The sequence below is a fragment of the Macaca mulatta genome, chromosome 8, assembly GCF_049350105.2.
Source record: "Macaca mulatta isolate MMU2019108-1 chromosome 8, T2T-MMU8v2.0, whole genome shotgun sequence".
NCBI classification, from domain to species: Eukaryota; Metazoa; Chordata; class Mammalia; order Primates; family Cercopithecidae; genus Macaca; species Macaca mulatta.
In genome coordinates, this window is record NC_133413.1 from 77117501 (window position 1) to 77137908 (window position 20408).

The window sequence follows — 20408 nt, forward strand, 5'->3', positions numbered from 1 at the left end:
AATATAGTTAATATAATAATTAATAACATAGTTAATACTAATAGCTAACACATATTGAGTTCTTACTATGTAGCAGGAACTAATGTTTCATGTTTGTCAATTTATAAATAAGGCTTTAGGTCAAACATCCTCTCCAAGTAATTGTGACCTGATACCTGACTGTAGGCCGTTTAACTCAAGAACCACTGCAGAACACCATGCAGCACTGCCTCTTCAGCTTAGCTCCCAGAGCCTATGAAAACGAAATAATCGGTATTTAGCTAACTTGTATCGAGTACTCATATGCTCCAGGCCCTCGTTTAACCCTCCCTTGGAAGATATTAACTCATTTATCTTATAACCACCCTAGAAAGTATTTTTATCCTTATCTCACAGGCCTTAAAATGGCCTCAACAAGTAAAATTGCTGAAGGACCAACAGTGGCACAGTCAGGATTGGAACCTAGGCAGTGTAACTGCAGAGCCTGGCGGAGAGTGTAACTGCAGAGCGTAGCGTAGTTTCAGCATTGTACTAGACTAGGTTCTGTAACTGCAGAACCCCGGAGCTCCAAGTCAGCTAGCTAGGGTCGGTGCACACCTGCGCCCACTCGGGGCAGCTTCATTGCCAGAGCCACTGACTCCCAAAACAAAACCAATCTTCTACAATTAGCTCTGTGTGTATCTGTGGGATGTTATGTTTCTCGTGCCACAACTAGGAACCCTGAAAGCAAATTATGACTCCGGTGAAACAATTTGGCCCTAAGAAGGGTGATTGTCTAAACATCTTCACAACGGATTTACACAGAAATTGTAACATGCACTTGATTGGAAACCCACACCACAGGCAGTCCCAGGAATTTGTACCCGCCCTGGTCCTGGACCGCCCCTCCGGATTGCGCCCCAAGACTGTCCCCGGACCACCATCCTACCACCACACCCTGAACTGCCCCCCCAGGACCGCCCCCTAGACCGCCCCCCAGGACCGCCCTCTCTAGACCGTCAGCGAGACTGTCACAGGACCGCCCCCTAGACCGCCCCCGCGCCCCGCTGCATCCTGGGAATCGTAGTCCCAATCCTGCTCTGGAACGAGTAGTGCCGGCTGCTGGCGCCAGCTCCGCCTCTATCAGGCGTCAGCCTAAGGTCCCGCTTCTAATCCTATCATCTCTCCATACCGCCCTCTGCCGGCCTTTCCTCTGGTTGCCCGGATGGCGAGCCGGTTCCGGGCGCTCCGGAAGCGAACCTTTCTTTTCCGGATTGGGCATCCCGGCGTCTGCACGTGGTTATGTTGCCGGAGTTTGGGCCGCCGCTGTAGGAAAAGTAACTTCAGCTGCAGCCCCAAAGCGAGTGAGCCGAGCCGAAGCCATGGAGGGCCAGAGCGTGGAGGAGCTGCTGGCAAAGGCAGAGCAGGACGAGGCAGAGAAGTTGCAACGCATCACGGTGCACAAGGAGCTGGAGCTGGAGTTTGACCTGGGCAACCTCCTGGCTTCGGACCGGAACCCCCCGACTGGACTGCGGTGCGCCGGACCCACGCCGGAGGCCGAGCTGCGGGCCCTGGCGCGAGACAATACGCAATTGCTCATCAACCAGCTGTGGCAGCTGCCCACGGAGCGCGTGGAAGAGACGATAGTGGCGCGGCTGCCGGAGCCCACCACACGCCTGCCGCGAGAGAAGCCTCTGCCCCGGCCGCGGCCACTTACACGCTGGCAGCAGTTCGCGCGCCTCAAGGGCATCCGTCCCAAGAAGAAGACCAACCTGGTGTGGGACGAGGTGAGCAGCCAGTGGCGGCGGCGCTGGGGCTACCAGCGCGCCCGGGACGACACCAAGGAATGGCTGATTGAGGTGCCCGGCAATGCCGACCCCTTGGAGGACCAGTTCGCCAAGCGTATTCAGGCCAAGAAAGAACGAGTGGCCAAGAACGAGCTGAACCGGCTGCGTAACCTGGCCCGCGCGCACAAGATGCAGCTGCCCAGCGCGGCCGGCTTGCACCCTACCGGACACCAGAGTAAGGAGGAGCTGGGCCGCGCTATGCAGGTGGCCAAGGTCTCCACCGCCTCTGTGGGGCGCTTCCAGGAGCGCCTCCCCAAGGAGAAGGCGCCCCGGGGCTCCGGCAAGAAGAGGAAGTTTCAACCCCTTTTCGGGGACTTTGCAGCCGAGAAAAAGAACCAGTTGGAGCTGCTTCGTGTGATGAACAGCAAAAAGCCTCAGCTGGATGTGACAAGAGCCACCAATAAGCAGATGAGGGAGGAGGACCAGGAGGAGGCCGCCAAGAGGAGGAAAATGAGCCAGAAGGGCAAGAGAAAGGGAGGCCGGCAGGGACCTGGGGGCAAGAGGAAAGGGGGGCCGCCCAGCCAGGGAGGGAAGAGGAAAGGGAGCTTGGGAGGCAAGATGAATTCCGGGCCGCGTGGCTTGGGTGACAAGAGAAAAGGAGGACAGCGCCCAGGAGGAAAGAGGAGGAAGTAATAGTTTCTCACCGTCGGACCCGACTGAAAACCAAGGACTATAAATACTAAGTGTTAAGTTCTAGGTACTTGTACGGGGACTCAGAAGGACCTGGCCGCTGCCTTCATTGAGTTTAAAGGGACAGGATTGCCCTTCCCTCAAGAGAGTATGTAAGTGTTGGACTGCAGAAATTAATGTTTTTCCCACAACCGAGACTTTGGCTGGAGATTAAGAACTTATTTGAGGATTTAAGAATTAGGGAAATAATTTGGTGGAAACCAGGAATGAGTTCTATTCTTAAACAGCCTTTTTTATTTTTAACTTTGGATATAGGGTGAGGTAGAGTTGGCCATATTTCACACTTAAATTGACGTATATGTTTCTGCATTATTTTTACAACAAGCTTGTGTATCAGAGCGGGGGGTGCGGGGAAGGTAAAGAAAACAGTTTCAGAATTGGATAGGCAAGTGACTGTTTTAAAGGTTAAGTAATAAAGATGTCTTATCTAGTGTGGCTTTTAACTTTCTGACTATTGGGTAGAAATTGTACATGAAGCCAGTTACCTGGATACCTGGTACAGATTATTTTTGTTTACTTTCTAAAAAACACAAAGCAGGCCGGGCGCAGTGGCTCACTCCTATAGAGTCCCAGCACTTTGGGAGGCAGAGGCAGGCGGATCACCTGAGGTCAGGAGTTTGACACCAGCGTGGCCAACACAGTGAAACCCCATCTCTACTAAAAATAAAAAAATTAGCCGGACATGGTGGCTGGTACCTGTAGTCTCAGCTACTTGGGAGGCTGAGGCAGGAGGATCGTTTGAACCTGGGAGGCAGAGGTTGCAGTGAGCCCAGATCACGCCACTGCACTCCACTCCAGCCTGGGCAACAGAGGGACCTCAAAAAAAAAAAAAAAAAAAAAAAAAGCAATTAAATTATAATAGTTTCAGTGAAACCACTTTTAAACTTATACTTCTTTTGGTATCAAATATAATATTCAAAGTAGTAAAACCAATGGCTGTTTTTAAAAAAAGATTTTATGCTTTTCAACACTGAACACATGGATTTCCTGTAAATGATCAATTTGGGCTTCACTGACTAATGGTAACAATCCTCATTAACCCAGAAAACACTTAAATCTCTACATTTGTATCCCCAGGTGTGTGTGTGTGTGTTTGTTTTTAAGCTTGACGTCAGGTATAGTTTTGTTTGGGGAAGAAAGAAACAGACCCATAAGATTCTTAATTAACACGTTATTATCGGTGTTTTTTTTTTTTTAAGTTCCGGGGTACATGTGCAGGATGTGCACGTTTGTTACATAGGTAAACGTGTGCCATGGTGGCTTGCTGCACCATCAACCCATCACCTAAGTATTAAGCCTCTCTGCCCCCTTCTGTCCCCTGCCCCCAGGCCCCAATGTGTGTTGTTCCTTTCCCTGTGTACATGTGTTCTCATAGAACATTATTATCTTTTGATTCATTTGTCAAGTTGGCCTGAGCTGGTTTGGTTAGGAGGTGAAATGTTTATGTAGCTGTCCTTGGTCTTCTTCCTGTCCATCAGTCTCTTCCAGTTTGATCTCAAATTCATTTCTATAAAACTTAATATCTCCTGTAAAGGATTCAGATTTCATAATAACAGATTACTAAAAATGCACATGTTTAGTTGTTACTGCCTTTGGATACTTTCTGATAAAGTTGAGCTTCGTCGTTAATCAGCTTTTCCACTGGGGCATGGCAGATATGGCACTGCCAAGCCCTCCCGGAGCATAGCCTAATCATGGCAAGTTTTAACTATTGATGAAACCATTTTGCTTTCATCAAAAGCAAAGCCATTCACACAGTATTTAGCAAAGACCCTCGGGCTCTGCTAGGTTCTTGTTTACTGTTAAAACAGTTTAAAGGCAGGGTCTTGATCACTTAAAATACTCCCAGAAGGGAAAGTAATATTTTAAAGGATTCACAAATCCTTTAAACATGGAAAAAGAATGTCCCTGTTCCTCTCCCTTTCCCCAAGTCCTCAACATGTGAAAAATAGAGGATAAGTAAAGAGATTTAAGGCCGGACCCGAGGCCCTGCAGAGCAGTTACCTTCTACGGCAATGTCAAGGGTGGATGGTGCGAGTGCGGCTGGGGCAGCTGGGGTTCTGGTTCTTACTCTGTGGGAAAATGGCCCTGAGCCCGACTGGGCTGGGGCTTAGACAGGTGACCCGGCGGAGCGGGTGGGCAGGCGCGGCCGAGGGGCGGGAGGCGAGGGGACTCCGTGATTGGCCGGCGGAGGGGGCGGTGTAGGACCCGGGGAGGGTAGAGGACTCCCAGCGCCATGGCCGCAGCCGCCCGGGCCCGGGTCGCGCACTTGCTGAGGCAACTGCAACGCGCAGCGTGAGTGCGGGGCCGGCGGGCGGGCAGGGGACCGCAGGATGCCACTGTGCCCACGCAGCCCCCTGGGTGTGACCCGCTCGGATCCTGCTCAGTCTTCTCCGCTTGCTTTCAAGAATTCGGGGAAAGGGATACCGCCCTGAACTCCCACCGCGCGCCAGGCGGAACAGCCAGGTCACAGAGTGTGCGATGCAGCCTCGCAGGGCGCAATGAGGCAGCCTTTACTCTGTCTACCGTTAAGGAAACTGAGGCCAAGAGAGGACCTGGTCCCACATCGTGGCAGGCAGTGGAGAGCTTGGCATGGTGGCCAAGACAAATTAATGTATGCAGTTGACACATATTTACTGGGCATATATTATGTGCCAAAAGCTATTCTAGGTTCTGGGGATACAAAGATGAAAGGCTCTGGAGCAGTTTGAGGTCTAGTGGGGAATGGGATGAGGGGACGAGGCTAAAACCGGCCACAGCAGACTGGGTGTAGAAGGGAAGGATGGATGTGAGAAGTCGCAGAGTCACACTCCTTGGCATGTACGGGGAGTCAGGGTATTCAATGTTATGACACGCCTGACTCCCTGCAGAAATGCGAGGTACATCCTGGTCACCTGACAAATACTTGCTGAACATGCAAGTGCATAAGTCTGTCTGGGAAACATGGACAAGTTTGAGCTCACAGGTGGAGATCAGTAGGAGGAAAGGCGAGGGACTGGAGAGGAATGTCAGGCAGAGAGAAGAGCAACACCAGCGATGGAGATGCAGTCCCAGGACACAAAAGTCAAGTAGACCTACCTTCATAGGAGAATACGGCTGATAAAAGACCGTGAATAAGAATATAGCTAATACCATGAGCCAGGCAGTGTCCTACACACTTTGAATGGACTATCAGCATAATAGTAACTCTGATCCTTTCACTGACCCTGTGACATACGGTATTGTCATCCTCATAGATACGGAAATAAACACATGGGAAAGAATTTGTCCAGCGTCACACAGCTAAGCAAATGACACAGTCATAATTTGAACCCAGATACTCTGGCTTCCCAGTCCTTGTTCTCAGGCCTGTACTAAGGAATTTGAATTGTGTCCTGTAGATAATGGAAAGCCATTGAACAGTATTTCTCACCATGAAACATTGATACCTTAAAATGTCCGATAACAAAAGAATTCCATGACCAAATAAATTTGGGAAGCTCCTTATTGCTGTATCGCCCTCTTGGAGAATCAAAATATACATTAGACATGCAGGGGTCTAAGAAGCTACAAAAAAAAAAACTAAAGCTGTGTTGAAATTTTTGGTTCTAAACCTGTGTCAGAATTCTTTGTCACACAACACCATTCATATCCCATGGAATCAGTGTCACACACAGAATGTTTTTGGAACGGTTGCATGAGAAGGGAGTGTGGCATAATCAGAACTGTGTTAGCGCATTCTGGTAGAAATGTGGAGTGAAGAGGAAGGACTAGAGGTCATTGTCCTGCTCCAGTCTAAAGATAATGGCTTCATGCACGGAGAGGCAGTTCCTTGGGAAGATAGAAATGTTGAGAGGTTGGTTAGAATCCACAGGATTTTGTATCTGAATAGTTAAGAGTTGAGATTTCTGGCTTGGGCACCAAGTAAACAGTGGGCTTATTTACCAAGGCAGGGACTGTAGGAGGGTTAGTGTTAGGAGAAAGATGGCAACTTCAGTCTAGGGCATTTTGAGTTGAGCATGCTTCTGGTACATTCAGATGGAGACCCTCAGTAGGTGATTGAAAGCATTGTTCTGGGGCTCAAGAGTGAGTTGGGAACTCATCCATCCATGTGTACAGAGGACAGTTGAAGCCTTAGCAAAACTCTAACCTAGAAGGAAACAGCTGAGGGTGAATTCCTGGGGGGCAGCACTGCCACAGCAGGAGTAGCAAGATGGTGCTTTCTTCTGCACGTGCTTATTTTTCTAATAGGGTAAACATTTTAAAAGTGGGAGATTTCCGATGAAAATCTTGGAAAATTGGAAAATGACATCATTGGGCCCATGTTTCATCGGGGAAAAGTGGTCTAGGGCATGGGGTGATGTGTGGCCACCTCTATTGGACAGAGCATGCACTCTGGGCTTCTGCCCAATGCATTCCATAGAGCAGCTGCACTGACAACTGAATGGAGGGGAAAGAACCAGCACTGAAGAAGACAGAGGCCAAGGTGTGGCCTGGCCAGAGAGGTTGTGGGAATGCCCTAGAGGGCAAGAGTCATATTCTCTCTCCAGATGTGCAGCCCTTAGCTGGGCAGGGCGGCGGGTACCCGTGGTCCCAGCTACCCCAGAGGCTGAGACAGGAGAATCACATGAACCTGGGAGGCATAGTTTGCAGTGACCAGAGATCAGGCCGCTTCATTCCAGCCTAGGCTACAAAGCAAGACTCCGTCTCAAAAAAAAAAGAAAAAAAAAAGATGTGCAGTGCAGCCCTGCTTTGGCTGTGTTCTCTCTGGGGTACAGCAGGGAACAAAACAACCTAACCATGCCATGCATGGGGCACAGGGGACAGATGACAAACTAGTTAGTAAAATTGAGAGTACATTAGCTGTTGACAGTTATTAAAGAGAACATAAAGTGGACTGGAACATTGAAGGAAGGGATGCAATTTTTGAGGTGTTCAGAGCAGCCCTCACTGTGTTAGTTTCCTATAGCTGTTGTAACAAATTATCATGAACCTGGTGGTTTAACACACATTTATCTTCTTAACAGTTCCAGAGGTCGGAAGTCCAAAATTAGTTTTACTAGGCTGAAGCCAAGGTGTGAGCAGGGCCACACTCCCTCTTGAGTAAGGCTCAGAGGTGCCGCAGAATCCACTTACTTGCTTTTTTCCAGCTTCTGGATCTGTACCTTCGGTTCCTTAGCTTGTAGCCCCTTCCTCCATCTTCACAGCTGGCACCCATCTTGCTTCAGTGCTCACATTTCTGTCTTTCGGGTCAAATCTCCCTCTGCTTCCCTTTTATAAGGATATGAGTGATTGCATTTAGGGCCCACACAGACCATCCAGGACAATCTCCCCATCTCAAGATTTTTTTTTTTTTTTTTTTTTTTTTTTTTTTGAGACACAGTCTTGATGTCACTTAGTATGGAGTGCAGTGATGTGATCACGGCTCACTGCAATCTTGAATTTCTGGCCTCCTCAAAGATCCTCCCACCTTAGCCTCCCAAGAAGCTGGAACTACAGTGCACACCATCATGCTCAGCTAATTTTATTTTTTGTAGAGATGGAGTCTCACTATGTTTCCCAGGCTGTTCTTGAACTCCTGGCCTCAAGCAGTCCTCCCACTTCGGCCTCCCAAAGTGCTAGGATTACAGGTATGTGCCACAACACCTGGCAAGGTTCTTTTTTTTTTTTTTTTTTTTTTTTGAGATGGAGTCTTGCTCTGTCGCCCAGGCTGGAGTACAGTAGTGTGATCTTGGCTCACTGCAACCTCCACCTCCTGGGTTTGAGTGATTCTCCTGCCTTAGCCTGCCGAGTAGCTGGGACTACAGGCTCACACCACCACACCCGGCTAATTTTTGTACTTTTAGTAGATACGGGGTTTTGCCATGTTAGCCAGACTGGTCTTGAACTCCTGACCTTAGGTGATCCGCCCGCCTCGGCCTCCCGAAGTGCTGGGATTACAGGTGTGAACCACTGTGCCCAGCCAGGATTCTTAATCAGATCTGCAAAGTTCCTCTTACTATATAGGGTAACATTCACAGATTCCAAGATTAGAACCTTATCTTCAGGAGTGACTACTCAGCTGACCACACTCACTGAGAAGGTAATGGTTGCAGAAAGACTAGTGGATGGAGAGAGCAAACCCTGTGGCTTTCAGGGAAGGTATGCAGAGGTGAAGCATACCTGGGTATGGAGCAGAGTGAATAAGGGGGAGATGGGAGTGTGGGGCCAAGGGTGACCCCAAGATTTTCTGGCGCAAACAACTGGAAGGATGAAATTGCCATTTGATGGGGATGGGGAAGGCTGTGGGAAAAGCAGGCTTGAGAGAACACCAGGAACTCAGTCTTCCATAGGGAAAATGTTAACGCTTCATAGACTTCCAAGCAGAGATGCCAAGTGAGCAGGTGAACCTGCAGTTCAGGAGAGATGCCCAAGCCAGAAAGATAAATTTGGAAGTCATCAGCATCAAAGGTATTTGAGACCATGAGACCAGGGGAGGTTACTAAGAGACTGAGTGTGGAAAGAAAAGAAAATGTTCCAGGACTGACCCCTGAGCCCTCCAGCATTTGGAGTCAAAAATCATGGAAAGAAATGAAGCCAAGAGCAGCCAGTGTGGTGAGAAGAAAACTGAGTGGTGCCCTGGAAGCCAGGGAAGAACATGTTTCCAGGAAGGAAGGAGTGATCAGGAGAATGCCGCTGACACATTGGGTGCCGTGAGGACGGAACTGAACTGAGCAGGGTGGTTTAGCTGGGTAGAGGGCATTAGTGAGCTGGGAAGTTGGTCAGTTGAGTCGGGATAAAAGGTGATGGCAGGAGGTTCCAGAGGGAATGGGAGAAGATAAATCGGAAGAATGGGTATAGCCCGCTGAAGGGAAGGAGAGAGGTAAAAGTGGGAGTGGGAGAGGAAAGAGGAACAAGAGGTTTCTGGTTTTGTTATATAAGATGGAGGAAATGTGCTTATGAATAAGCTAAAAAAAAATGCTGGTTGCTGATAGATAATGTCTAACAGGAAGGGGGATTGTGATGATTTAGAGGGGAGAAGGGAGAGCTGCTGGCAGTTCTTGAGTAGATGAGAGGGGATGCGATTTAGGGAATGGGAGACAGATTAGCTTTTGCTGAGAGTGTGGCTAAGAGGTAATCAGCGATATCAAGAGGGAAGCCAGAATAATGGGGCCAGAGCCAGGAGGGTAGGTAGATGAGGTCCTTGCTCTCCCCAAGCCTCACTTTGCTTCTCTGAAGGAGTCCAAAGAAGCCCATCAGTGCCTTCAGGCCATCCTAAGAAGGCAGGAACCCACAGCCTGGTTCCCCCACTCTAGTTCAGGCCCTCTGTCTTGGCATGCCAGGAAAAGAGAGGAGAGGGTCGGGGGAATGAAAATGTCTACATTCACTTATTTATTCATTTACTCGCTCATTTAATCAGTACAAAAGGCTTACTTTGTGCCTGGCACTTACTTGGTGCTAGCCACAGGGGATAAAGTTGTGAGAAACAGTAGATCCTGTCTGGGCATCACTAAATTCACAATCCACAGGCAGATAGAAGCAGGAAAACAGCACCACTGTGCTACATTTTAACGCGAAGGGAGGCTCCAGAAAGGGTGTCCCTCTGCAGCCTCGGTCCTCAGGGAAGGCTGCCCAGGGGAACTGACAGGAAAGAACAAAAGTTATCCAGAAGAAGAGGGAAGGAAAGTATGTTGCAGGCAGAGAATATAATAAGGGCAAAGTTCTGGAGGAGAGAGAGAGACTGTGGCTCATGCAAGGAAAAGAAAGAAGTTAATTTTTCCAGGAGCCCAAACCCAGAGATGGAGTGAGTTGAGGGGCCAGTCAGGCAGGGGCAGGCCTGAACTTTATGTGAGAGCCATGGGGAGCCATTGAAGCAGCTTTCAACAAGGGAGTGACATCATTGGAAATATGCCCCGACTACAGTGTGGGAATAGAGGTGGCAGAGGTGGAGCCATGAGAAGCCAGTTGGGAATTTGGTAGTCATCCACTTGAGAGGTGATACTGGAACCAGAGAGTGGCAGGGTCCCAGGAAAAGTGGGTGGAGTTGGGTAGAGACATGTTTGAGGCCTTGGTGCATAATAAGCTCTAAAGGGTGAGGGAGGAGGAAGGGTCAGAATGGCTGAAGGCAGCCCAGGACAGAACCTAACATTTAAGGAATAGGCAGAGTGAAAAAGGAGCCAGTAAAAGAACAATTAGAGGAAGCCTAGGCAAGTAGGGCTCCTGGAAGCCAGGAAAAAGTTCCCCCTGCCCAAAAAGGTGTGACCATGCGTTTTATGCTACTAGAGTGAGATGCTACCAGGTCTGAGAAGTGAGGACACAGCCGGACAGCTGGACTTGCAGACACAGCAGCCGGATTTCAGGGGCCAAGGAATGTGTCCGAAGACCCAGAAACGAAGCCAGCAAATGTAGGTCGGGAGGAGAGAGAGGGAGAGTGAGCCCGCCAGAGGGGGTAGGAGGTGGAAAAGTTTCAGGCGCAAAACTCTTCAATAGGCTGAAAAAGATTGAGTGAAGGGGAGAACTAGGAAATACAGGACAGGTAGAGGTCCTGAGAAAGCAAGAGGGGACAGGATACAAACCGCGAGTAAGAAGTAGAAATAATGAATTGAGATAGCCTCAGAGCTTGGGGAAGAAAAAAAAGGGGGGGCTGGGGGGTAGGAAGGAAGCAAGTGCTCCCAGGAGCGTTCACGTTGGGAAGCTTTGAGTTTGGATTTTTTTTTCCTTCCCTCTACCTCACTTTTCTTGTCCTTGGAGGGTGTAAAGCAGGGAAAGTCCTCCAACCAAAGCCCACCGTGAAGGGACACGCCTGGCCTGGCCCGCGTCCTCGCCCCCGGCGCGCGCAGCGGGGACCACTAGATGGCGGCCGCGACTCGCGCCAGCTCTCACTCGCCGCCTGGTCTGCTTTGACTTCACAGTTCGAATTTTTGAGATCTGGACGGCCACTGAGATCAACCCTTTTCCTTCCTCCCTAACCTTCCCCCTCGGGTGTTTTAATTCCAGATTTGAATTTTTGGCGGGGAGGAGGAAGTGATGCACTCAAGTATCTACCGAGACCCAACCACTGGACAAGGTTCTTTGCGCAACCCAACGAAACATAAAACCGTCTTCCCAGCCTCGATCAGAGAGGGGGCAGGAGAAAGAGAAGCCAGAGGAGGGACTGGGACTGTCCAAGAAATAGGAGACAACCAGGACAGAAAGGGAGACCAGAGCCAGGGGAGGGAGGGTTTCCAAAGAGGAGGACGTGGGAAATCTGTAGAGAAGCCGACTGAGAGAAGTGAGATGCGGTGGCGCCTTGGAGCGCGGCATGCGCCGGGTGTGCGCACTGCTGGGGCCGCTGGGGAGCCGCGCGGCGGGGATGGAGGAGCGCTCGGAGCCCGGGGCTGCAACTGGGTAGAGAAAGATGGGGACCAGGGAGGTCTTTGGGTCCAGGAAGGTTTCCTGGAGGCTCGGGTCTAGAGCCTGCTTGAAGAAAAATTAGCCACCTTGAAGACACTGGGAAATACACAAGGCAAGTTCCCAGCATAGGGTAGTAAGTAAGAAGAGGCGCACGGGTAGAGTTAACCTTGGGCCGATTTGGAGACCAGGGACCCTAACCCAGCTCCTAACCCAGCAAGAACTGGGGCCTCATGGAGACCAGGGACCCCCATCTTAAACTTGCATGTACCCCCAGAGCGTTTATCTCAGCTGCCCACAGGCATTTGATAGGAATTGCTTGAGTAAATGAATTCGTGAAAGAATGATGCTACAGCGCTGGGAAGACGCTGAGTCAACTTTTTGTCCGTCGTGATTTCTGGGTCTCTATATATTTTTTCTGTTGTACAGTGTCTGCCAGGAACTACCAGTTTGATAGCATCGTAGCACTAGACTACAATCTGAGTTAGCTTAAGGCTTTTCATTTTTTGGTCTCTATTTTCACCTTAGGTTTTTTTTGCTGTCGTTTTTATTTTCCCTAGGTGCCAGTGCCCAACTCATTCTCATACTTACTCCCAAGGTAATACTTCTGTATTTTTAAACTAGCCACAATTTTGGTTTCTGCATTTAACATTATAATACATTTGGGTAGTGTATGTAAAGAAAACCAAGGCATGTGAGAGCAAGGTCCATGAAAACAGTTACCATTTCACTGTGAAATTGATAACATGTAACTCTATACAAAGTTAGCTGAATGTATACTACTAATCACGTGTTTGTCTCAAATATGTATTTAATGCTACTTATAACGCTTTTCTCTTTTAATTACTTGCCAAGTCTAAAAATGCAGATAGGATTTTAAGAATGTCTGAGTTGGTCAAACAGAATTAATCAAGATGAAGTCTTTGGAAGGTTCTAAAACATCTCTAAAAACTGGAGGTTAAAGAACAAGGTGGTTCCTAGAAAGAAAAACAAAACTTGTTTGTATCAATCTTTAAAATAATATTGTATTTAAAATAATATTGTATTTCCTAATATTTAAAAATAATAACAAAGTTTCAGTTACCACAACATCTTAATCATTACCAAACGCCAAACACTGTGGTCCACAGAGCAGCAGGAAACTCAACATAGTTTCAGCATGTCCTTAGAATGTCACATGGATTACTGACACAACCACTGATTTTGTGTCTTCTAAGGTCAGATCTAAACATTAAGGCAAGAGTTGGAAAGGAAAGAGGCTGACCATCCAGGATCCTAAGCAGAAACCCACAGAGAAGCTGGATGGGGAGTTAGAACAGAGAGAGTAACGGACCAAGGGCTTTCTCTTGCCCAAGGAGTGACTTACCCTTCAGGACAAGCCAAGGGACCTCCCTGTCCATCATTAACCACCATCTATGAGGCAGAAACATGTCCAGCTTTTAAGGCCCTTCTGAACATATACAGAATTTTGTCTTCAGCTGATTTTCTCGAATTTTTAGTTGGTTTCAACAATTAATTTCCTATTTGAGGGATTAAAATTAATAATTTACAGAAAGATATTCTCATTATTTCCTAGGGTCATATTTATGTCTTTATCTAAAATTTAGTAATAGGAATAATAGATTTTTATATACACAGAGAGAGACAGGGTCACCCTCTGTCACCCAGGCTGGAGTACAGTGGTACAGTCGTAGCTCACTGTACCCTCAAACTCCTGGGCTCAAGCAAACCTATCACCTCGGCCTCCCACAATGTTGGGATTATAGGCTTGAGCTCCTGCACCTGGACAGATTATTTTTTTTTTAAGCCTAGAGGAATCAAATAAATGTGAGTTTTGGTTAAGGGTGCCTTTGCACTCAGGGAGCTGAAGGTAGATTGTTGTCTAGTTCTGATCTATTTTCCTTAAAAAAGAAAAAGCATAGTGAAAATTGTTCTGTAGACTTTATCTTATGACTGACCAGTATTGATATAAATAAGTAGATAAAAACAAGGATAAAAATCTTTAATTAGGTCCCTTTCATTGTTCCAATATGACAGAAAATCATTTTTACCATAATTAAAACCTAATCCTTTGCAAAGAAGTAGCACCTTATAAAAATGTTTGTTAGGCCGGGCATGGTGGCTCATGCCTGTAATCCTAGGATTTTGGGAGGCTGAGGCGGGTGGATAACAAGGTCAGCATGGTGAAACCTTGTCTCTACTAAAAATACAAAAATAAGCTGGGCATGATGGTGCGCACCTGTAGTCCCAGCTACTAGGGAGGCTGAGGCAGAAGAATCCCTTGAACCTGGGAGGCAGAGGTTGCAGTGAGCTGAGATCCTGCCACTGCACTCCAGCCTGGGTGATGGAGCGAAACTCCATCTCAAAAAAAAAGAGTTTGCACCTGGGAAGTGGAGGTTGCAGTGAGCCGAGATCCTGCCACTGCACTCCAGCCTGGGTGACAGAACGAAACTCCATCTCAAAAAAAAAAAAGTTTATTAAATTTCACCAAGATAAATACGTTTTTTATATGCATAAGCTTGAAAAATGTAAATATCTTACTGTGGTAAGTTATCCCTATGAATTAAAAAAATTAATTCAAACAAGTTATCACAGTTGCTATAAGAAGTGTAAGCAAGTCTCTAATTCATGAACTTTCTAGTAGTTGTTTTCTAATAGTAACCCAACTCTAGACTAGGGGATTTTTTTTTCTAGAGGATTGTTACACATTATATTTTCAAACACATATTTTAATTATAATGGAGGAAATGTTTTATTATTTTAACAAATTTAGCCTCAAGTTAGCATTACATTCTTTTTTTTTTTGAGAGCGGGTCTCACTTTGTTGCCCAGACTGGAGTGCAGTGGCATGATCTCGGCTCACTGCAACCTCTGCCTCTTGGTTTCAAGCTATTCTCCTGCCTCAGCCTCCCGAGCAGCTGGGACTACAGGCGCCCACCACCACGCCCGGCTAATTTTTTTGCATTTTCAGTAGGGGCGGGGTTTCACCATGTTATCCAGGATGGTCGTGATCTCCTGACCTGGTAATCTGCCAGCCTCGCCTCCCAAAGTGCTGAGATTACAGGCGTGAGCCACCACGCCCGGCCGCATTACATTCTATCTTAAAATGCAGGTATTGATTTTAATTTGATGTGCAACAGTGAAACCTGAAAACAATATATTTTCGGTAAGACTTCAAAGGAAATACTTATGTTCACTGCTGGATTTTACTATCAAATAACAATATTTATGCTTTATTTTAAAGACTCACTTTGATGCTAAATTTTACATTTCTAGCCCCTGGACTTTCACCTTCTGGGAAAACAACAGATTATGCCTTTGAGGTATATTCACTCAATCCATTATTTCTTTTATGAATGACCAGAAAAAATAAAACTAGAATATTTTGCTAATGAATTATTTTATTTTAAATCTACTATTAATTCATGTTCCATAATCTCTATTTGATCGGACCATATTTAGCAAAGTACCTGGCTAGTATAATGGAATATAAACCTTCTGAGATCATGGCTAATGTCTAGAGTGCTGTCTTTGTACAGTCACTAAAATAGGATAAATTCCCAACTCTACAAATTCTGCTATATATATGTTATATGTTAAACCTTTAGTTTTGTAATGATAACAATCCCAAAAGAGGTCAAAGTGAAGTAACAATTCTGGTGCATTTTTGTCACACTGTAATTACATAACTACTTATAATTATTTGTTTAAGTCCCTGTCTCCTCCTAGTCCAGGCTTTTTTTTTTTTTTTTTTTTTTTTTTTTTGAGACAGTCTCACTCTGTCACCCAGGAGTGCGGTGGTGTGATCTCAGCTCACTACAACCTCCGCCTCCTGGGTTCAAGCGATTCTCCTGCCTCAGGCTCCTGAGTAGCTGGGATTACAGGTGCACACCACCATGCCCAGCTAATTTTTGTATTTTTAGTAGAGACAGGGTTTTGCCATGTTGGCCAGGCTGGTCTCCAACTCCTGACCTCAGGTGATCCGACCACCTCAGCCTCTCAAGGTGCCAGGATTACAGATGTGAGCCACTGCGCTCGGCTTCAGGAATTACTAATTAAAATGTCACCGGAGCCCCGACGGTTAACCTACAGATGACCAGGCTGGGTGATACCATGCTGAGCTCACTGAAGGCACAGGCCCCATCTAAGGTGTGACTCCACTCAACCTCATAAGATCACTGCCATATGGGAATGCATTCCCAGTTTGCTGTATTATTCAAGAGAAAGTGAAATTCAGATGGTCCTATTAAGTTTTTTTATTCTAATTTTTAAGAGTTATTAGTCAATTCAAAAAAAAAAGAAATTTAAACATAACACAGATCAAACAAAACATATTTCAGGCCAAACATGACCCATCGTCCATCAGTGTAAAAGCCTTTCTCTCATCTGTAAACTTTATGAGGCCATGTGTCTCTTATTCATAGTTGAGTTACCAGAGCCTACACAGTGCCTGGAATATAGAAGACAGTAGCGTTGGCTGGGTGGCAGGTATGCAAGGGTGGGTGGATGAACAGAAAGTAAGACATTTGAGAGTTATTTTACGGGTGGAGATAGAGGAAGGCAGGCATTTGAAGCTAAGGGAACAATTGAGAGTTTATGATGTGTTTGGGAAAAGACAAGGCATTCAAATGTGACAGGAGCTGAGGTTTGCTGAAGGAAGTGTGTTGCGTTCACACTTCTTTAAGTGAGACCAGATGGGAGATGACCTGGAAGACCATGCTAAGGAGTGTATACTCTATGCTCTAGGCAACAGGAAACCATTTCAGGTTTTTAGAAATTGATTGGTCAACTCTCAAATACTCCCTACATCTAAACCTTTTTATTTTTTTCAGATGGCTGTTTCAAATATTAGATATGGAGCAGGAGTTACAAAGGAAGTGGGAATGGCAAGTATTCGAGATGTCTACAGTCTCCTACTGTAAATGTTACATATCTCATAAGACACATGCTAACTGACAACAATCACGTCCTCTATTTTTAAAAATGTACAATGTGAGTTTGCCAGAAGAGTCTATTGCAGTTCTAGTGCAGTTGAACCTAACATAGGTTTTCCTGTAGGACCTACAAAACATGGGTGCTAAAAATGTGTGCTTGATGACAGACAAGAACCTTTCCCAGCTCCCTCCTGTGCAAGTAGCTATGGATTCCCTAGTGAAGAATGGCATCCCCTTTACGGTTTATGATAATGTGAGAGTGGAACCAACGGATGCAAGGTATTCTTGTATTGTTGTTATTGTTTCTTTAAGCAGAAGCTAACTGTTGATTAAAACTTGCCCCCAGCCTGGCACAGTGGCTCACGCCTGTAACCCCAAAACTTTGGGAGGCTAAAGCGGGCAGTTTGCTTGAGGTCGGGAGTTAAAGACAAGTCTGGCCAACATGGTGAAACCCTGTCTCTACTAAAAATACAAAAATTAGCCAGGCATGGTGACAGGCACCTGTAATTCCCGCTACTCGGGAAGCTGAGGTGGAAGAATCACTTCAATGCAGGAGGCATAGGTTGCAGTGAGTCAAGATTGTGCTACTGCACTGCAACCTGGGCGACAGAGTGAGACTCTCAAAAAAAAAAAAAAAAAACCCACAAATCTTACCCCAAGCCTTAGTTAATGGCATGGCAATTTATTTCTGAAAAATATAACATCATGATTTTTATTTTCCCTTCTCCAAGCTTCATGGAAGCTATTGAGTTTGCCCAAAAGGGAGCTTTTGATGCTTATGTTGCTGTCGGTGGCGGCTCTACCATGGACACCTGTAAGGCTGCTAATCTGTATGCATCCAGCCCTCATTCTGATTTCCTAGATTATGTCAGTGCCCCCATTGGCAAGGGAAAGCCTGTGTCTGTGCCTCTTAAGCCTCTGATTGCAGGTAAAGACTGTTTATTTCTTTCTTTGTTTTATTTTGCAGTTAGCAAAAGGTCTTAAGAAAGATGCAAGCCAGTCCTTTTAACATATACATTTCTAAAGCTTTCTGGTTTGTTCATTTCAAATCAATGCCTTGTTTGGAGACCAATCATTCATTTTAAAATTCTGATCTTTGTTATTGTATAGATAAAGACAATTTGGGTCAGTGGAAGGAAAGTTTGCAGATTTAAGCTATGGGGTCACCATGTGGAAAAGGGGGAAGGTCATCACTGACATATGATGAGATCCCTCTGTTAGCAGCTTTGTCCTCTAAATTGCTCTCTGTTTTGTTCTGTTTTGCCAGCCACTGTAGAGTTTAAGGAGAACATTAGCTGTTATTTTTCTGGTGTTGACTCAACCCTTTCTTCTACATAATGGCTCTTCAGCTGACCTCAGGCTTTGTCTCTTCCCTGGGACATGTGGCCAGCATGGCCCATCACTCTGGGTGACATCTGCTCTGTGGCTACCCAGGGCACAGACATACAAATCCAAATCAGAATAGCTCATTTGTTCCACAGGGGACCTTGAGATTTTCTGGTCTTTTCTTCTCTGCCATTTTTATGGCTGCTAGCATATTACTATTTAAAGTTTTATAGCTAACATGCACTAACTGGTAACTGGGACATATCCTCAGTTTAAAGTTTTGCCCTTTCTTCTCCCCTCTCCTGCCCATTGTGAAGAGGCCTTGTGATGGGATGTGAGTAAGTCGATGGCAGATGAACTGCTGTGTTGTGAATGAGGGATCAGCAGGGAGCAGCATAATTGGTGTCTGGCAAATGGAACCCTCTGGTGAAACTGTGTCAGCATCACACAGAGGGGTGATTAGTAAAGTTTAGAAACTTGACAGAACCACAAAACCATGGAGCCCAGCAAAGGCAGAGCGTCACTGTGCTTGCTGCCAAGAGGGAATAAAGATGTCTTTTAGGGAGAGCAAATATGAGTTTTGTTACCAGAGGTGCCGGGCAGCCTGCATTGACCCAGCTGCAGCTGCTTAAGCTCTGGCCCCCAAGGAGCCTGAAGTTCCCAGAGCTCACTGCTGTTAATACACCACAGTTGTCATACATGTGCATGATTAACATACATATATGTTAACAAAGACACAGAAATCATACGTGCATGTTAACACAGATACAGAGATCACATACATATTAAACACACATATATGTCAGTACAGACACCATACATATTGACACTCATATTTATGCAGAAGCAGTCAATATGCATATTAAACATGACTATGTTCATGCAGACACAGACATGCATATTAAACACACATGCATGCTAAACATGCATGTATGTTAATGCAGACATGGACATCATACATGCATGCTAACACAGATACAGAGGTCACACATACATATTAAATATACATACATATTAATATAGACACAGATATTATGCATATTAAACAACATAAACATTCATCCAGCAGTCATGATACATGTCAAACATGCAAGTGCATTAATGCAGGCACAGACATCAATGTACGTGCTAAACATACATGCATGCCAATATAGATACAGACCTCATGCATGCCTGTTAGTGCAGATACAGACATCATACACACTGGACTTACATGCATGATAACACAGACACTGACATCCTTCATGTTAGATTTACATACATGTTAATTCAGACATAGACATCATACATGTCAGGCTTCCATATATGTTAATTCATATACATCATGCAGACAAGAGGGTCAGCAAAGTTTCCTTCTCTAATTTTGTTCCTCAGTCCTAAGGCTGAATTAGGTATCTCCACTAACCTTTATTTAGATGCTTTATTAAAATTAATATTATTTTGTTCAAGTGCCAACTACCTCAGGAACCGGGAGTGAAACTACTGGGGTTGCCATTTTTGACTATGAACACTTGAAAGTAAAAACTGGTAAGAACTTTGCCCATAATTTTGAATTATCTCTCTTACCTTTCAATTCCACACTCTTCTTTAAATCCTAATATTTAAAAATCAAGCAGTTATGATACAGTTAGAATAAGCCCCAATGTTCTATAGCAGAGTAAGGTGATGATAGTCAGCAACAATGTGTTGTATATTTCAGAGTAGCTAGAAGAGAGGAGTTGAAATGTTCCCCAAAAGTACTCAGAGTGATGGATATCCCACATAACCTGACTTGATCATCACACATTCTATGTATGTAACCAATACTCACATGTACCCTATAAATATGTTAAATATTTTGTATCAAGTTTAAAAAGAAAGGAAAAAAATCAAGGAAAGGGTATGTATATATACACATTTTCTTTCCTTTTCCAAGTACATATAAAAATATGAAACAATGTAATAAACTTCTTTTTGAGAATTACCGCTGAAAGCATATTGAAATGCCATGAATCTTAATTGGCTATTCTCTGCCCAAGTTAGTGACTGTATATCAATGATAAATGACTGTTTCCTTTCTCTGATGTATTTTTTCCATTTTAAATCAACTTTATTGAGATGTGATTTTTGTATAATAAAATGCACACATTTTAAGACTCTGGTTTGATGAGCCTTGACAAACATATATGTTCATGTAACCACCGCCCCAATCAAGATACAAAACATTCCCATCACTCCAGAAAGTTTCCTCATGCTGCGTCCCAGCAATCCCTCCAGTCCTTTTTCCAGGTAACCTCTGTTCTGCTTTCTGTCTTCTTAGTCATTT

At 45.5% G+C, this 20408-nt stretch overlaps 2 protein-coding genes across 15 annotated transcripts in view; both read left to right on the top strand.

Annotated features, from left to right (window-relative positions):
• Positions 1 to 1222: 1222 nt before the first annotated feature.
• On the top strand, positions 1223 to 2925 carry RRS1 (ribosome biogenesis regulator 1 homolog). Its single transcript, XM_015145473.3, has one exon. The coding sequence runs from the start codon at positions 1341 to 1343 to the stop codon at positions 2436 to 2438; it is 1098 nt and encodes a 365-aa protein (XP_015000959.1). The 5' UTR covers positions 1223 to 1340; the 3' UTR covers positions 2439 to 2925.
• A 1789-nt stretch (positions 2926 to 4714) lies between these two features.
• ADHFE1 (alcohol dehydrogenase iron containing 1) overlaps positions 4715 to 20408 on the top strand; it is a 36564-nt gene continuing 20870 nt past the window's right edge. For 4 of the 14 annotated variants that reach the window (XR_013397295.1, XR_013397294.1, XM_077943694.1 and 1 more), the window contains exons 1-8: positions 4715 to 4790; positions 10737 to 10858; positions 12404 to 12441; positions 15120 to 15166; positions 16676 to 16729; positions 16902 to 17056; positions 17509 to 17705; positions 19553 to 19630. Coding sequence is in view for 12 of the 14 variants with exons in the window: in XM_077943694.1 (XP_077799820.1) it covers positions 10743 to 10858; positions 12404 to 12441; positions 15120 to 15166; positions 16676 to 16729; positions 16902 to 17056; positions 17509 to 17705; positions 19553 to 19630 (685 nt within the window). In the remaining 2 variants the exon portion in view is untranslated. Of the gene's footprint in view, positions 4791 to 8011; positions 8105 to 10736; positions 10859 to 12403; positions 12442 to 15119; positions 15167 to 16675; positions 16730 to 16901; positions 17057 to 17508; positions 17706 to 19552; positions 19631 to 20408 lie in introns of all 14 variants that reach the window. The other 10 variants (XM_077943699.1, XM_077943697.1, XM_077943695.1 and 7 more) reach the window with 8 other exon arrangements.